The sequence below is a fragment of the Aotus nancymaae genome, unplaced genomic scaffold, assembly GCF_030222135.1.
Source record: "Aotus nancymaae isolate 86718 unplaced genomic scaffold, 86718_ANA_hifiasm-v0.15.2.pri h1tg000059l, whole genome shotgun sequence".
Lineage (NCBI taxonomy): Eukaryota > Metazoa > Chordata > Mammalia > Primates > Aotidae > Aotus > Aotus nancymaae.
Genome location: NW_026988473.1, coordinates 5,839,335 through 5,855,002, shown reverse-complemented (window position 1 = coordinate 5,855,002; position 15,668 = coordinate 5,839,335). Strand labels below are relative to the sequence as shown.

Here is a 15,668-nt window from a genome sequence, read left to right as displayed (position 1 = left end):
TAACACAGCCCCCTCCCTGCCACCTCCACTGTTCCCATCACATTAGCAGAGTGACAGTCCCAGCAAGCGCTGGCGGCGGCTCCATAAATCTCAGCCTGTGTTAAAAGGCTGGACTCCAGGCCCACTTCCTCTGGGCACCCGCCCTGTCCATCTCTGTATCAGTCAGGTTGTGCAAGATGCCTGTGCCAGCCGCTCCTCACCCCTAAATGCTGGCAGGGGAACCAGAATGACCATGACCCTGAGTGGCCAGGGCAGGGCCCCTCCACTTCCCAGAGTGAGGTCACAGGCCATCTGTGAGCCAGTCCTGGATGTGCCAAAACGTCTGTGGTTTCCCCTGCTGCCCGTGGGAAAGTCCTTTGCTTAATGCGTGGGGTCATCCCTACCTTTACCTGTAATTCATTCATTCAATCAACTTTTGTCATTTTTGAGACAGGGTCTTGCTCTGTGGTGATGTGATCTCAGCTCACTGCAGACTCCACCTACCAGGTTCAAGCGATTCTCCTGCCTCAGCCTCCAGAGTAGCTGGGATTTACAGGCATGCGCCACCATGCCTGGCTAATTTTCATATTTTTAGTAGAGACAGGGTTTCGCCATGTTGGCCAGGCTGGTCATGAACTTCTGACCTCAGGTGATCTGCCTGCCTCGGCCTCCCAAAGTGCTGAGATTACAGGCGTGAGCCACCGCGCCCGGTCCCTTGTTTGTTTTTTGAGACAGAGTCTAACTCTGTCACCCAGGCTGAAGTGCAGTGGCACAGTCACAGCTCACTGCAGCCTTAACCTCCTGGGCTCAAGTGATCCTCCCACCTCAGCCTCCCAAGCTGGAACTACAGGCGCATGTGCTGCCACACCTAGCTAATTTTTTTTTGTTTGTAGAGATGGGGTCTTACTATGTTCGCCAAGTTGGTCTTAAATTCCTGGGCTCAAGCAATCCTCCTGCCTCGGCCTCCCCAAGTGCTATGGTTACAGGCTGGGATTACAAACATTTATTGAGCACTTATTATAAGTGCCAGCCCCAGTTCTGGGTGCAAGAGATGCAGTCTTTCATTTTCGGGGGACAGAAGACAAGGAATACAATATGTAAGTAAATTATATCGCACATTAGAAGGAGATAGGTGCTCAGAAAAATGAAAACCGGAGCAGGGTGGGGGCCGGGGGAGTGCCAGCATGGGGCAGGGGAGGCAGCTGCAATTTCAGCTAGGGGCCAGGGCGGGCCCCCAAGAGATGGCATTCAAGTGAAGGCTTGTGGTAGTGCAGGGAGCAGCCGAGTGGACATCTGGAGCAGGAGTACCTCAGGCAGAAGGAACTGCAGCGCAGAGGCCCAGAGGCAGGAGTGCACAGGGCCTGTCCGGGGAGCCTGGGGTGGCTGGAGCCGAGGGGGAGGGTGGCAGTGTGAGGTGACTGTGAGAGGTGGCTGGGACCTGACAGACCATGGAAAGGACCTTGGCCTAGGCCTTGAGTGAGATGAGAGCCCAGGCAGGGTCGTAGGCAGAAGAGACTCGATGAGCTGATGTGGGGTTGAGAGGCCCACCCCTGTGTGACCTTTGTCTTCCTGAACTGAATGGCTAAAGATCTCGCTCCTCACGAGTTCTCTGGGCTCCTGGGCCATCTCCCGTCTCGCCGGCCATCTCCCGTCTCCCCATCTCTTGGCCGGACTCCAGTCATTCCCCAAGTCGGAACCTCCCTAAATTCCCCTCCCTCTCCTCCGCTTCCAGGCCTTTGCCATGCTGTTCCCTCTGCCCGGGACACCCTTCCCAGCAGTCTTCACCGGGCTCATACCTACCCATCCCTTGGATTGCAGTGGAGGTGCGACCTCCTTCTAGAAGCCTCCCTGATGTCTCCAAGTGGGGGCAAGCACTCCTCACCAAGCTTCTATGGTGCCACCCCCACTCCCACTCCCACACCCGAACCACAGCTCACCCTGTGTCATGGTGGTGCCCTCATCTGCACTGTGAGCTCAGGGGACAGGGACCAGGGCCCATCTGTGCCCGGGAGTACCTGTCCTGGCACCCAGCTCAGGGCCCAGCACATAGGGGTGATAAAGGAACGGAGGAAGGACGGGGTGCTGTGGGTGGGACATGCAGGGGTTGGGTTTGCAAAGTGTCCTCCAAAAGGACAGGTTTCGGAAGACGGTCTTAGGTGGCCTGTCCTCAGGCCGACAGTCCCCGGCAAAGCCCCTCATTCTATGAGGCCTCCAGGGAGCTGTGACCTCCATGGGGACAGCTAGAGGAGAAAGGGGAGAAGGGAAAACATCTCAGCCACAAACAGACCCCACCCTGCGTCCTGGCTGGCCACCGACAGCTCTTAACGCTGCTCTAATTTATTCCTGACCTTCATGCCCCTTTTATTTTTCCCCCTTTTAAAACCTGGCCTGGGCCCCGCCACCGCTGCTGTAAACACGGCCCCCGGGATTTATCCGACGGCGCATTAACCCCTGGCCCCTGGCTCACCAATCATTCTGCTGCCTGTGCAGACAGTGGGCAGCCCGGCCAGCTGGGGGGCTGAGGCGCTGGGCTGAGGGGCTGGGGTGGTCTGCCCAGGGTGGGCTGGCCATGGAGGCAGGCGCTGGGGGGAGAGGGACACACACCCCCACTTGGTACCTGTGACCTGGGCCTGTATCCCTGGTGGCCGGGTCCACCTTGACCTCCGACCTCCTGCCCGCCTGGCCCTGCCGGAACCCCTGCACCGCGGGGGTTGCTAACCAGGGCGAACACAGCGATATCCCAGGACTGAGAGCTGGCGGCTCTCTCCCTGCCTTTCCAAGACCTGTCCTGGCTGCAGAGCCCGAGGTCCAAGGGCAGGGCAGAGATTATCATTTTGCCCTCACAGGTGGGGAAACTGAGGCCAAGAGGGACAGAGCTACCCAAGATCACAGGGGGATCAAGGGCAGGGCTGGGCTTTTCCCACCACACTTTCGGCCCCCACCCAGTTACACAGCAGGAGGTTTGCATTCAGAGGGGCGGGAGCTGGCCCGGGGTGCCTGGTGGTGAGGGTGGCAGGCCTGCCATCCAGGTCTCTAGCTCTGGGGGAGGGAGACGCCCTGTGAGGACAGTGGGGAATGTGGATGGCAGTGATCTGGGCACCGAGGTTGAGGGGCAGGGGAGATGCCACCCCCACCCGCACTCCCACCAAGACAGAAGGTCCACTCACCGCCACCGCCTCCGAGCAGGGAGCTGTTGGCTGCAAGAGAGAGAGACAAAGGCTGATTAGTGGGGAAGGGGCTGGGGTGGGAGTATCAGTCTTGAGGGGAGGGTGAGGTCGAGATGGGAGTGGGCTGCCAGCTGGGTCTTCAGCCTCAGGGCACAGGGTCTTCCCAGTCCTCTGGGGCAGTGGTAGATGATGGGCAGAGGGAGGAGGTTCCTCATGGGCTTGGGGTTTGTAGGGTGGCAGGGGTGGGGACACAAGAGAGTTACTAGGGCCTCCTGCCCGCTCATCCAGACGCAAAAGCATGGTGGGTCCAGAGAGGCAGACGGCCTGCACCACGGCCCTTTCATTCCTTCACTCTTTCGCCCACAGTGTCTCCTGAGGCTGGTCAGCACCAGGCCTGGTACAGAGAGGTGGGGAGGATGGCACAGGTCCCTGTCCCCGGGGCTCACAGCTTCCGGCAGGACACAGCCTTGAAGCCACTAGGAAGCAAACTGCACCTTTGCAACCCGGCTAAGCACCACCCAGGGCCGGGGCGGGAGGGCTGAGAACAAGGACCCTCACTGGGGCTGTGGGCATGGGCATGGGCATGGGCGGGGGCACCTAGCCACGAGAGGGACAAGGCGAGCCAGGTAAGGGGCCTGGAGCACCACCACTGGAACCAAAGCCAGACCAACAGCAGGTGACTGGGGCCACGTGGCCTCATGCCTCAGTTTCCCGATGTGGGAGAACAGCCCCACCTTGCCAGCTGGTGTGAAGGCCAATGGAGAGGGATCCTCAGTCTGGGCCCCGCTGCAGGAAGGCCTGGGTCCCCGCCCCCTCCTTGGACTAGGGGTGGCGCTGCCAGGCAGAGCTGGACTGACAGCTGTGTGGCTGCCACTTTCCTGCAGAGCCCTGTCCCTCTCAGTCTGCCCGGTGGTGACCCCCCGCCACCATGCAGCTGACACAGGGGCAAAGTGAGGCTGGCAGCCCCCCTCTGCGGGAATGCCAGGGCCGTGCAGGCCGGCGCTGCCCCTAACGTGGGCTGCAGCTCCCGCCGACAGTCTTCATCTGTGGAAACCGCCAGAGCTCATCAGGGAAAGCGGCGGGCGAGGCCAGGCAGGTGCCACCCAGGCCCAGATGCTGCCCAGGTGGGAGGCCAGCTGCGCCTGCCCCTCTGCCCGGGAGTCCTGGCTCCCAGGCAGGGCCTTCAGCTCCGCACACAGCTCTGCCCCCCACCCCACCTGCCCAGCCCGTCGCAGTCCTTTCTGTAGGAAGGTGGTGGTGGGGGGCACAGAGCCGAGCTGGGCCGGCCAGGCTGCAGGCCCCGGACGCCGTGAGGACGGCGTGGACGCAGCTAAGTGGTGTCGGCGGCTCCGAGTGGCTGGTCTCCCACAGCTGACAGCTCTTCGCTTGGGGAATAATTAATTCCACAGCCTGAAAACCCAGGGCTGCAAGTTGCCACGTTACTTGCGAGATTAATACAAGCAGCTAATTAAGATGGAGAGGCGAGGAGCGGCTGGGCTCTCCCAGAGCAGGGGTGGGGGCCTTGGGAAGTGAGGGGGAGGTGAGCTGAGCGGTGCCAGGAGGCAGTGGGAGCATGAACCGGAGCCGGAGGGAGAGCAGGGAGCCGGACCACGATGGGGTGCCCAGGCCGGCCCGGGGCAGGCCCCCCAGTGACTCTGGGTAGGGCCTGTGCCCGCGAATGCACATTTCTTTTTGTTTTTTTTGAGATGGAGTCTGGCTCTGTCGCCCAGGCTGGAGTGCACTGGCGTGATCTTGGCTCACTACAACCTCCGCCTCCCAGGTTCAAGCGATTCTCCCACATCAGCCTCCCAAGTAGCTGGGATTATAGGTGCTCACCACCAGAGCCAGCTAAGTTTTTGTATTTGTGGTAGGGACAGGGTTTCACCATGTTGGTCAGGCTGGTCTCGAATTCCTGATCTCAAATGGTCTGCCTGCCATGGCCTCCCAAAGTGCTGGCATTACAGGTGTGAGCCACGGCGCCCAGCCATGAATGTACATTTCTGCTGACCAAAGACTATTTGCTAGGTATAGGCTGGATGCTGGGCACAGATGGGCCCATTTATTATAACAAAGCCACAAGGGAGGTGCAATGGTTCCCATTTTACAGAGGAGGAGACTGAGGCTCAGGGAGCTTGAGTCATGGAGTGATAGTAGCAAAATTGGGACAGGGTCTGACTCCAAAGCCAAGCCACAAAGCCAGCTGACCCCTAGGGAGACTGCCTGAGGTATGGTGAGAGGGACCGCTTTCCCCTGGCCAGGGGTGGGGCCTGCCTTCTCGAAACCAGGCAGAACACCCCACAGGCCCCAGATGCAAGCTCCACCCACTCCCCACCCAGCAGGTCCGGCTGTAGAGGTGAGGGCCGGGTGTCTGGGCAGTGCCGCCCCAGAGCCAGTGAGGGAGGAGGGGGCATCTCAGGTCACGGTCCAGCTCCAGGCCCCTCGGCCTGGGCAGTCCTGGTGCCTGTCGGCAGCTGCCCTCCTTGGCCCCTCCCCACCTCCCCCCATCACCTCTCTCTCTTAATTAACACCGGCCACAAATGAGCTGGCTCCTGCTCAGAGACGGCACTGTGCCAAATAGGCTGGCAGTGAGCCACGAGGGGGTGGCAGGGGAGGGTGCTGGCCTGCCGCTCTGCAGGCCCCTGTGGGAAGGTGATGCCATCCCCTGCCCACCTGGCACCCCCAAACTCCAGTGTGTGTGGCCTTGCCCCGGCAAGGTGAGTAGGTGAACTGACCCGATGCCCACCAGCCAGAGCTTGAGGAGGGAGGTGGGTGGGGGCAGAGGGAAGCCTTCGCTGGGTGGAGCTGGGGGAGGCCAGGAGGTGTGATTGGCCACAGGTGGGAGAGGGCGGCCAGTGTTGGGGCTCAGACTCGGCTGCACAGAGGACCTGGTCCCGGGCCTGACCCACGCCCAGTGGGTGCCCTGCGAAGTCAGTCTGCTGTGCCCCCTTCTCCAGCCTGCCATACCTGGTGTCCCATGGGTGGGGGCTCCAGGGGGCAGGTGGCCAACCTGGTGGCTGGGACCCTGTTCCTCAGCTCCTCTTTTCCCTGGGTCCCTGTTTTGGCCCTCTCCCCTAGGTCCCGACACCCATCCACATGGTGGTCCCATAAAGCTGCCTCCAAGGCCCGACAGCTGGGCTGTCCAGGGGAACGGCCTGGAGGCTTGGGGAGAACCACCAAGGGTGGCTGTGCCAGCCGACGCCGACAGGCAGCCTTCCAGGTGTGGCCACCAGCTCACCCAGCCCAGGGCAGGGCCTCCTGGGTCTCCCTGCTCCCCAGGCCTCTGTGCACCCCAAAATCTTGGCCTGTGTCCGACCCTTTTCACCTCAGCCAGTCCCTAGCTACCAGCTTGAGCCTCCAAGTTCCCGCTCTACTGCACCCCATGCCCCCCTCAGTTTGCTGGGAGGCTCTGGTCCTTATCCAATGGGTCATCAACCCAGTTTCCAGAGGGGGAAACTGAGGCTCACCGAGTAACCAGGGACTGGGGGAGATGGACCTGGGCCCAGGAGCACTGGCTGTCACAGCCCTTTTCCTTGACTGCAAACACACCGATCTCAAAGGGTTGTTCTTTCGAGATTTGGGGGCTGCAGGCAGGCCATGGCCGCGTGAGGTGGGGGATGGGCGCTGGACTTCCGGTCCAAGCTGGGGCTTGTGACCCAGCCCCACCCAAGGGACCCAGACCTGCTCCCAGCAAACAGGGGTCTCTGAACGCTGTGTGTGGCTGAGTGGGGGCCCCAAGCCTGGCCCTGGGAGCTTGGCGGGGGCACAGCTTGCTGGGGCTCCAGATGGGGGTGCGGCTCCTGGTCTGTGGCTGCTCCTGGGGTCGCCTGTTGCCCCCACTGCAGGCAGAGGTGGCCTGGTCCCGCCCGCCTCGGCCTCCCAAAGTGCTGGGATTACATGTGTGAGCCACCGCTCCTGGACAGATATAATATTAATAAATTTGTCTTGATGCTAACCAAGTTATAAAATATAATTTAAGATCTTTTTATGGAGGAAAGGGACCAAAATGGCGGCATGCCTGGGCCCAGGCTGGGGAGGCTCAGTGCATGCACAGCTCATTTCATCCTTTCCCTGTTTGGAAGCCTCGATCACAAACCCGTTTTACAGATGAGGACGCTGAGCCGTGGAGAGTGATCCTCTCACAGCGTATGTTTGGAGAGGAGGTCAAATCTCCTCTTTCACACCAGTTGCCCTGTGAAAACCCTCCCAGCGGGAAGCCCTGGGGGCCTTGGGAGTCCTAGTGAGAAATGAGAAATCCTCTTTGCTTTAGGATACAGACTGGCCCCTTGCAGACCCCCAAGCCCCATCCACCATGCCCTCCCCTCCACCTCTCCCTCTGCTGTACACATGGTCCTCAAACTTGCCCCCTGCCCTCCAGCCCCAGGGCCTTTGCACAGATTCTGCCACAGTACCTCTGCCTGGAGGAGACCCTCATCATCCCCCACCTCCTGGGGGTCTGGTGGCCCCGGCGATGCTCTCCTGGGGGGCCGTGAATCACTGTCACTGCCTCCAGAATCCTCCCCTCGCAGGTGCCTATGTTTTTTTTGGAAACAAATTCTCACTCTGTTGCTCAGGCTGGAGTGCTGTGGTTCCATCTTGGTCCACTGCAACCTCCGCCTCCCGGGTTCAAGCGATTCTCCCACTTCAGCCTCCTGAGTAGCTGGGACTCTAGGTGAGTGCCACCATGCCTGGCTAATATTTTGTATTTTTAAGGACAGGGTTTTATCATGTTGGCCAGGCTGGTCTTGAACTCCTGAGCTCAGGTGATCCACCTGCCTTGGTCTCCCAAAGTGCTAGGGCTACAGGCGCGCATCACGGCGCCCGGCCACCAGCTGCCTATCTTGATACCCCCATTCCTGCCCTCGGGTGTCTCTCCCACAGTTCTTCCCCAGCTCTCAGCACAGCGCCTGGCTCACAGCAGGTGCCCATGAATGAGTTCCTAAAGGAGCCCATAGACATTACAGATGGTGCCCAGAGTCACTTGGCTGAATTTGAGCCGGGTCTGCCTGTCTGACTCCCAAGCTTCAGCTTTCTACCATGGGCCTTGCAGAAGAGCCCACCCGGGACCGAGGCCGGGGGCTCTTGGGAGGCAGGACCAGGGCTGGGAGCTGTGGAGGCAACAGGGGCTGCTCCAAGGTCACAGCAGGCTCCCCGACAGGGACGACTTCCTCCAGCCAAGGGAGAGGGACTGCCGAGGGCGGCAGGGGCGCGGTGCAGGGCCAGGGAGCCAGAGGAGACGCAGTGACCCGAGGAAAGCGCTGAGCAGGTTCCTGGCCCAGAGGGAGGCCGGGCAAGCAGGCACAGCGGTGACTTTGAGGCAGGCACGGCCCCATGCATGTCCCCCAAGCCTGCCTCCACTCCCCGTGCCCGCTGCTCTGCGCCTCACCCTGGTCTCACCTGCTTGGAGGGGCCCCAGCCAGGAGTGGGAGGCTGGGGGCTGCTCCCCTAAGTCACCCAGCGTCCTGGCCTGGCCTGCGTTCTCCCCTCCCCCTTATGAGCCCGATCTCAGCCTTCTGTCCTCTGACAAACGTGCAGCCAGTCCCACTGTGTGCCAGGCGCTGGGACATGGATGGGCACAGTCCTGCTGGCACATGGTGCGTCATCTGGCCAGGAGATTGGCAAGAAAGACAGCACAAAAATCAACTTGCTTAAGAATTCCTGTGAGTGCCAGAGGCCGAGCAAGAAATGCAAGGGAGGGGAGGGTGGGGGCAGGCAGGGAAGGGGAGGGGAGGGGTGGGCAGGGCCTGCTGAACCCCAGAGCTGGGGTGAGCAGCTCAGCCAGGCAGGGGTGAGTGAGGAGCAGAGAAGGACAGAATCGGGGGTCAGGCAGGAGCAGCCCCTGCGGGCCTTGAGAGCCTTAATGAGAAAAGGGAGCTACTAGGGGGCTTTAGACAGAGTGGGGATGAGCCAGTTGCACAGGGAAGGGACTAGGGGTGCAGGTGGCGGCAGGAGGGGCCTCCTGGCTACTGCAGGGTGACCCCTGCGTCCAGGACACCTCTCAGACCTCCCCTGGGGATCGCAGACCTCCTTGGTGCTCTCATAAAGTGCGTGCCCCAGTAGCCTCCTCACCTCCCTGCCAGATCCCGCCACCAGCACAGAGCCTGGCACCTCCGAGGGGCTCCGAGACTGCCAACTGTCCCACCATCTGACCAGCTGGGAGGCCCAGCCCCACAGGGGGCTCCAGGGAGCAGGTTTTTCTTGGAAAGTCGATACCCCACTTCCCACAGGCCAGCGGTGAGTATCCGTGTGACTTGAGGGCGAGTCGTTTAAAACATGTTTCAGATTAGAAACACCCCGCAGATGGAAGAAAATGTGAAATGTGTTGGATTTTGAAGATAAAATAAGAGACTTCAAAGACATCTCAAGCTGTGAGAGCAGCTGCTTGTTTGACAAGCTCTGTCCCCCCAGGCCAAGGTCACTGTCCTCCGAGGTGGGGTGGCCCAGGTGGAAGGTGGGGGGCTTCCTGGACATTTCCCACCCTGGGGGGGCCAGAGGGGCCTCACTGGAGGGTGAGAGCTCCCATTTGTGGGAGTACATTTCCAGCAAGCTTCCACATGGACTTTTTTTTTTTTTTTTTTTGAGACAGTTTTGCTTTGTTGCCCAGGCTGGAGTACAATGGCGCAATCTCAGTTCACTGCAACCTCCACCTCCCGGGTTCAAGTGATTCTCCTGTCTCGGCCTCCCAAGTAGCTGGGATTTCAGGCATGCACCACCATGCCCAGCTAATTTTGTATTTTTAGTAGAGATGGGGTCTCCATGTTGGTCAGGCTGGTCTTGAACTACTGACCTCAGGTGATCCGCCCTGCCTTGGCCTCCCAAAGTGCCGCGATTACAGGCATGAACCACTGCATCTAGCGTTTTTTTTTTTTTTTTGAGACAGAGTCTTGCTCTGTTGCTAGTCTGGAGTGCAGTGGTGCGATCTCAGCTCACTGGAACCTCTGCCTCCCAGGTTCAAGAGATTCTCCTGCCTTAGCCTTCCACGTAGCTGGGACTACAGGCATGTGCTACCACGCTGGGCTAATTTTTCTATTTTTAATACAAACAGGGTTTCACCATGTTGGCCAGGCTGGTCTCCAACTCCTGACCTCAAGTGACCCGCCCACCTTGGCCTACCAAAGTGCTGGGATTACAGGTGTGAGCCACCGCGCCTGGCCTCCACATGGATCTTTGACCATCATCTTCACAGGCACACACACATCCTCCTGCCCCACTTACAGATGGGGAAACTGAGGTCCAGAGAAGAGCAATGACTTGCCCAAGGCCACAGGCTTCAGTGGGAGGAGCGAACATCCTTTTCCTTCACCAGCCCTGGTCCTGAAACCCCCAGCTGTGATCTTCAGTTAGCTGCTCCACCCCCTGGGGTCTCAGTTTCCTCATCTGTAGGGTGGGTGGTCATTTAACTGAGGGCCTTGTGAGGCATAGATGACAAAGTTAAAAATACCAATAAAACGGCCAGGCGCAATGGCTCACACCTGTAATCCCTGCAGTTTGGGAGACCAAGGTGACCAGATCACCTGAAGTCAGGAGTTCAAGACCAGCCTGGCCAACATGGTGAAACCCTGTCTCTACCTAAAATAAAAAATTAGCTGGGCATGGTGGTGCACACCTGTAGTCCCAGCTACTCAGGAGGCTGAGGCAGGAGAATTGCTTGAACTCAGGAGGCGGAGGTTGCAGTGAGCTGAGATCATCGTGCCACTGCACTCCAGTCTCGGTGACAGAGTGAGACTCCATCTCAAAAAAAAAAAAAAATGCATGTAAAACCTACAGCCTCATAGGACTTCTCTGAGGCAGTGGGTCCCAGACCTGGGGGGTGGGGGGTGGTCCCTGGGGCAGAAGATCCCAGCATCCCTGGTAAGTCAGGGAGAAGGATTTGAACGCCACTGGTCCAGGGCTAAGCCGCTCGCCACACCTTCTCTGACAGGAGCTTGGGAGCTGCCCAGAGCTGCTGGGGGTGGCACCCAGCTGGGCCTCCCCATGAGATTCCCCTTGTCTCCTCCTCCATACTGGCCTGGGCCTCCCATTCGTCCCCTTCCTGCCTGGGTTTCTTGGGTTCTGCCTTTGCCCAGCTGCCTGGGACCCTGGAGACCCAATCTCCTGGCCAGTCTCACCCCACGCGGGCCCCTGAGCCCCGGCAACATGGAGGTCCCCTCAACACTCACCCTCCGAGCCCTGTCCCCGGCTACCTTCACTTGCTGGTATTTTGCTAAGTAAGAAATTCATGTTCATTCCCCCAAATGGAGTACCATGAGCATGCAACACGAGAGCAAGCAGCTCAGCTGCTCACGGCAGATTCGGCTCGCCCCATTCCCGTGGCCCTGAAGGACCTTCCAGATTTTGAAACAAAACAAAAAATAGCTGATAACGCATTTATGAAGCAAGTTCTCCCAGCAACGCATTCGGCCAAGTGTTTCCAGTGGCTTCTTTCAACTCACCATCCCCACAAGAGCCCATTGAGGGGGTCCTATTATTTTTCCCACTTTACAGATGAGAAAGTAGAGGTTCACAGAGGCTGAGTGACTTGTCCAAGGTCACGAAGCTGGGAAGTGGGGAGCTGGGTCTGAATCAGGAGGTCTGACTTCCACGGCAGGACTAAGCTGCAATCATAGGCACTCCGGACCCCCAGCTGCTGCCTGGGCCTCCCCTCCCCCGGGCGTCGTGGTGCAGGCACTCAGCATCCCACATTAGCATAACCATAAGCATCCCTGAAACTCAATTACCAGGAGATGGCTTGGGCCCCAGCCAGCCGGGCAGTCTCCATCCTTGGAGGAATGAGGGGCTGGGGATCCAGGGAGCCTTGGCGGGTGGGAGGGTGGAAGGCATCAGAGATGAGGGAGCGGTTGGGGGGCCTTAAGGCGGACAAGGACCCCTCAGTGGGTGGGCCTTGAAGGCAGCAGCGGGCAGCTGGGCAGGCCCAATTGCCCCATAGGAAGGTCATGGGTTCCTCTGCATCCAGCTTGCTGGGTGACCCCGGAAAGCCCATTGCCTCTCTGTGACTCAGCTTTCTTCTGAAAGGAGAAAACCAGGGGCTATTCTTTAATTTGAATTTTTTTTTTTGGAGACAGTCTCACTCTGTTGCCCAGGGTGGAGTGCAGTGGTGCAATCTGGGCTCACTGCAACCTCCCACTCCTGGGTTCAAGCGATTCTCCCAGGCCTCAGCCTCCTGTGTAGCTGGGATTACAGGCACACGACACCACGTCCAGCTGATTTTTGTATTTTTAGTAGAGGTGGGGTTTTGCCATGTTGGCCAGGCTGGTCTCGAACTCCTGAGCTCAAATCAAAGTGCTCGGATTAAAGGTGTGAGCCACCGCATCCGGCTGGGGCTACTTTAGGAGAAAACAAAGCAGGGGTTTCCAGGAGGAAGGAGTGAGCACCAGCTCTGAACAGCCAGGCCAGCCTGGGCTCCACCCGACTCCCAGATCCCCATCCCAGGAGGCCGGGCTGCTGCGGCTGCCTACCTGTGAGGCTCCTCAGCTGCCCCTCGCCCCTCCCTGCCTTCCTCTCCCAGCAACCGGTGAGCCTTTCCCATGCATTTCCTGCATGCAAGAAATCAACCTCATAGAACGGCAGAAGTCCTTCCCCAAAGAGGTATCCGCTACCCTGGATTTAGCACGTATTTTCTCTGGCGTTTACTCTGCATGCCCCTCAACAAGGTAAGACTTAGGTTCTGTGTCTCTGAGTTTTGTATGAACAGGAGGTCCAGGTTTGCTGTTACCATTCATTGCCATGCCTGTGAGATTTTTCTGGGCAGGCCCACACTGCTCTCATGGGTCCTCCAGGCTTTTTTTTTTTTTTTTTTTTGAGACAGGGTCTTGCTCTGTTGCCCAGACTGGAGTGAGTGCAATGGAGGGATCATAGCTCACTGCAGCCTTGACCTCCTGGGCTCAAGAGATCCTTCTGCCTCAGCCTCCCAAGTAGCTAGGACTACAGGCACACACCACCATACTCGGCTAATTTAAAAATTTTCGGGCTGGATGCGGTGGCTCACACCTGTAATCCCAGCACTCTGGGACACCAAGGTGGGCAGATCACGAGGTCAGGAGTTAGAGACCAGCCTGGCCAACAAGGTGAAACGCTGTTTCTACAAAAAATACAAAAATTAGGCCGGGCGTGGTGGCTCAAGCCTGTAATCCCAGCACTTTGGGAGGCTGAGGTGGGTGGATCACGAGGTCAAGAGATCAAGACCATCCTGGTAAACATGGTGAAACCCCATCTCTACTAATACAAAAAATTAGTTGGGCATGGTGGTGCATGCCTGTAATCTCAGCTACTCAGGAGGCTGAGGCAGGAGAATTGCCTGAACTCAGGAGGCGGAGGTTGCGGTGAGCCAAGATCTCGCCATTGCACTCCAGCTTGGGTAACAAGAACGAAACTGCGTCTCAAAAAGAAAAAAAAAATACAAAAATTAGCTGGGGATTGTTATGCACACCTGTAATCCCAGCTACTCAGGAGGTTGAGGCAGGAGACTCACTTGAACCCGGAGGTGGAGGTTGCAGTGAGCTGAGATTGAGCCATTGAACTCCAGCTCTGGGCAACAGAGCAAGACTCCACTTCAGGGTAAAAGAAAAAAAATTTTTGTAGAGACAGGGTCTCCCTATGCAGCCCAGGCTGGTCTTGAACTCCTGGGCTCAAGCGAGCCTCCTGTCTCAGCCTCTCTGAGGGCTGGGATTACAGGCTGAGCCGCTGTGCTTGGCTTCATGGGCCCCTTTTCACTGGTGTTTAATGTTCCATGGTGGAACTACCCCACGCCCAGCCACCCATTCTCCTATGGACCCACAGTCCAGCGTGCCTGGTTTTTTCTCATGCAAACACGCCCCATGCACCAATCCGCTACATGCACACATGCACCAATGTTTCTCTTGGGTCCATGCTTGGGAGTGGGCTGCTGGGTTGCAGAGTACGCAGAATCTAAACTTTACTAGTTATTGCTAAAGTGCTCTCCAAAGGGGTTGTTGAGATGATCATTTAAAAATATAAATTAGATCACATCACTTCCCTGTTTAAAATCCTCAAATAGCTTCCAATTATAGAATGAAATCCATGCTTCCCCTATGGAGGCATGACTGTATCCCACACGCCCTCCCCCACAATCTCCTGGCCTCCTTTTCCTTCCTTCAATAGGTCTGGCTCTTTCATGCCCCAGGGTCTTTGCACATGCAGGTCCCTCTGCCAGGCACATTATTCTTCCAGCTCTTCTCAAACTGGGCTCCTTCTTATCCTTCAGGACTCAATGAAAATGTCACCTCCTCTGAGGGGCTGCCCCTGACCACCCAGTTAAAGTGCCTTTTGTCCCATTCCTCTTTTTCTTTTTTTTGAGATGGAGTTTTGCTCTTGTTGCTCAGTGCAATGACTTGATCTTGGCTCACTACAACCTCCACCTTCCTGGTTTAAGCGATTCTCCTGCCTCAGCCTCCTGAGTAGCTGGGATTACAGGCATGCACCGCCACGCCTGGCTCATTTTGTATTTTTAGTAGAGATAGGGTTTCTCCGTGTTGGTCAGGCTGGTCTCGAAGTCCTGACCTCAGGTGAGCTGCCTGCCTTAGCGTCCCAAAGTGCTGGGATTATAGGCGTGAGCCACTCACTGTGCCTGGCCCCTGTTCCTCTTATCAGACTCTTTATTTCCTTTGGAGCCCACACCCCGGGCCCGTAATGACCCCATCCTCTGATGTGTCTGCTGGTTTATTAACAACATGGCAGCCTGTGGGGAGGCGACCTCGTCTGCTTCGTACGTTCCTGGATCTCAAAGGCGGGCATGGCCTGGCACCTAAGAGTCCCTTTCAGGACTGTTCATTCCTTCAACAGACATGATTAGGCCACAGACGTCACAGTGGGTGAGCAGCGGGGAAGGGGCTTTGTAGAAGGGAAAGTGGCTGAGAGGAGGGCAGAGGAGGTGCCAGGCCCAGGGGGTCCCCTGGATCCTTCTTCCACAGTCATGGGGTGTCATGGCGGGTGCTGGAGCTGGGAACATCAGGGTTGGGCCTGCACTTTAGAAAGACCCTTTTTTTTTTTAAGACAGAGTTTCACTTTTGTTGCCCAGGCTGGAGTGCAATGGTGCAATCCTGGCTCACTGCAACCTCCACCTCTCAGGTTCAAGCGATTCTCCTGCCTCAGCCTTGAGAGTAGCTGGGATTACAGGCGTGAGCCACCACGCCTGGCTAATTTTTGTATTTTTAGTAGAGGCGGGATTTCTCCATGTTGATCAGGCTGGTCTCGAACTCCCGATCTCAGGTGATCTGCCTGTCTCAGCCTCCCAAAGTGCAGGGATTACAGGCGTGAGCCACCTCGCCTAGCTAGACAGATTCTCTTTAGAGCTGGGGAGGGGAGCAGGTTGAAGGGGTGGGCCTGGAGGCAGGGGCTACCGGATGGTGGTATCTGAGGATGGGTTGAGGGAGGGCTGGGAGAAGTGGCATGACTGAACCCATGGGACCAGGGGAGGCGGTACTGGGTCAGGGATGGGATCAGCTTATAACTGGCTCAATCCAGTCAATGGAAGCGACATGGTACGTGGAGACAAAGTGGTGGCCCTAG

The 15,668-nt window shown here is 57.9% G+C and overlaps 1 protein-coding gene across 2 annotated transcripts in view; it reads right to left on the bottom strand.

Moving 5' to 3' along the window:
* The window catches only part of MACROD1 (mono-ADP ribosylhydrolase 1), a 176,803-nt gene that overhangs the window by 14,608 nt on the left and 146,527 nt on the right, over window positions 1-15,668 (bottom strand). For both annotated transcript variants that reach the window (XM_012463122.2, XM_012463121.2), the window contains exon 4: window positions 3,147-3,176. In XM_012463122.2, the coding sequence (XP_012318545.1) occupies window positions 3,147-3,176 (30 nt within the window). The remainder of the gene's footprint in view (window positions 1-3,146; window positions 3,177-15,668) is intronic.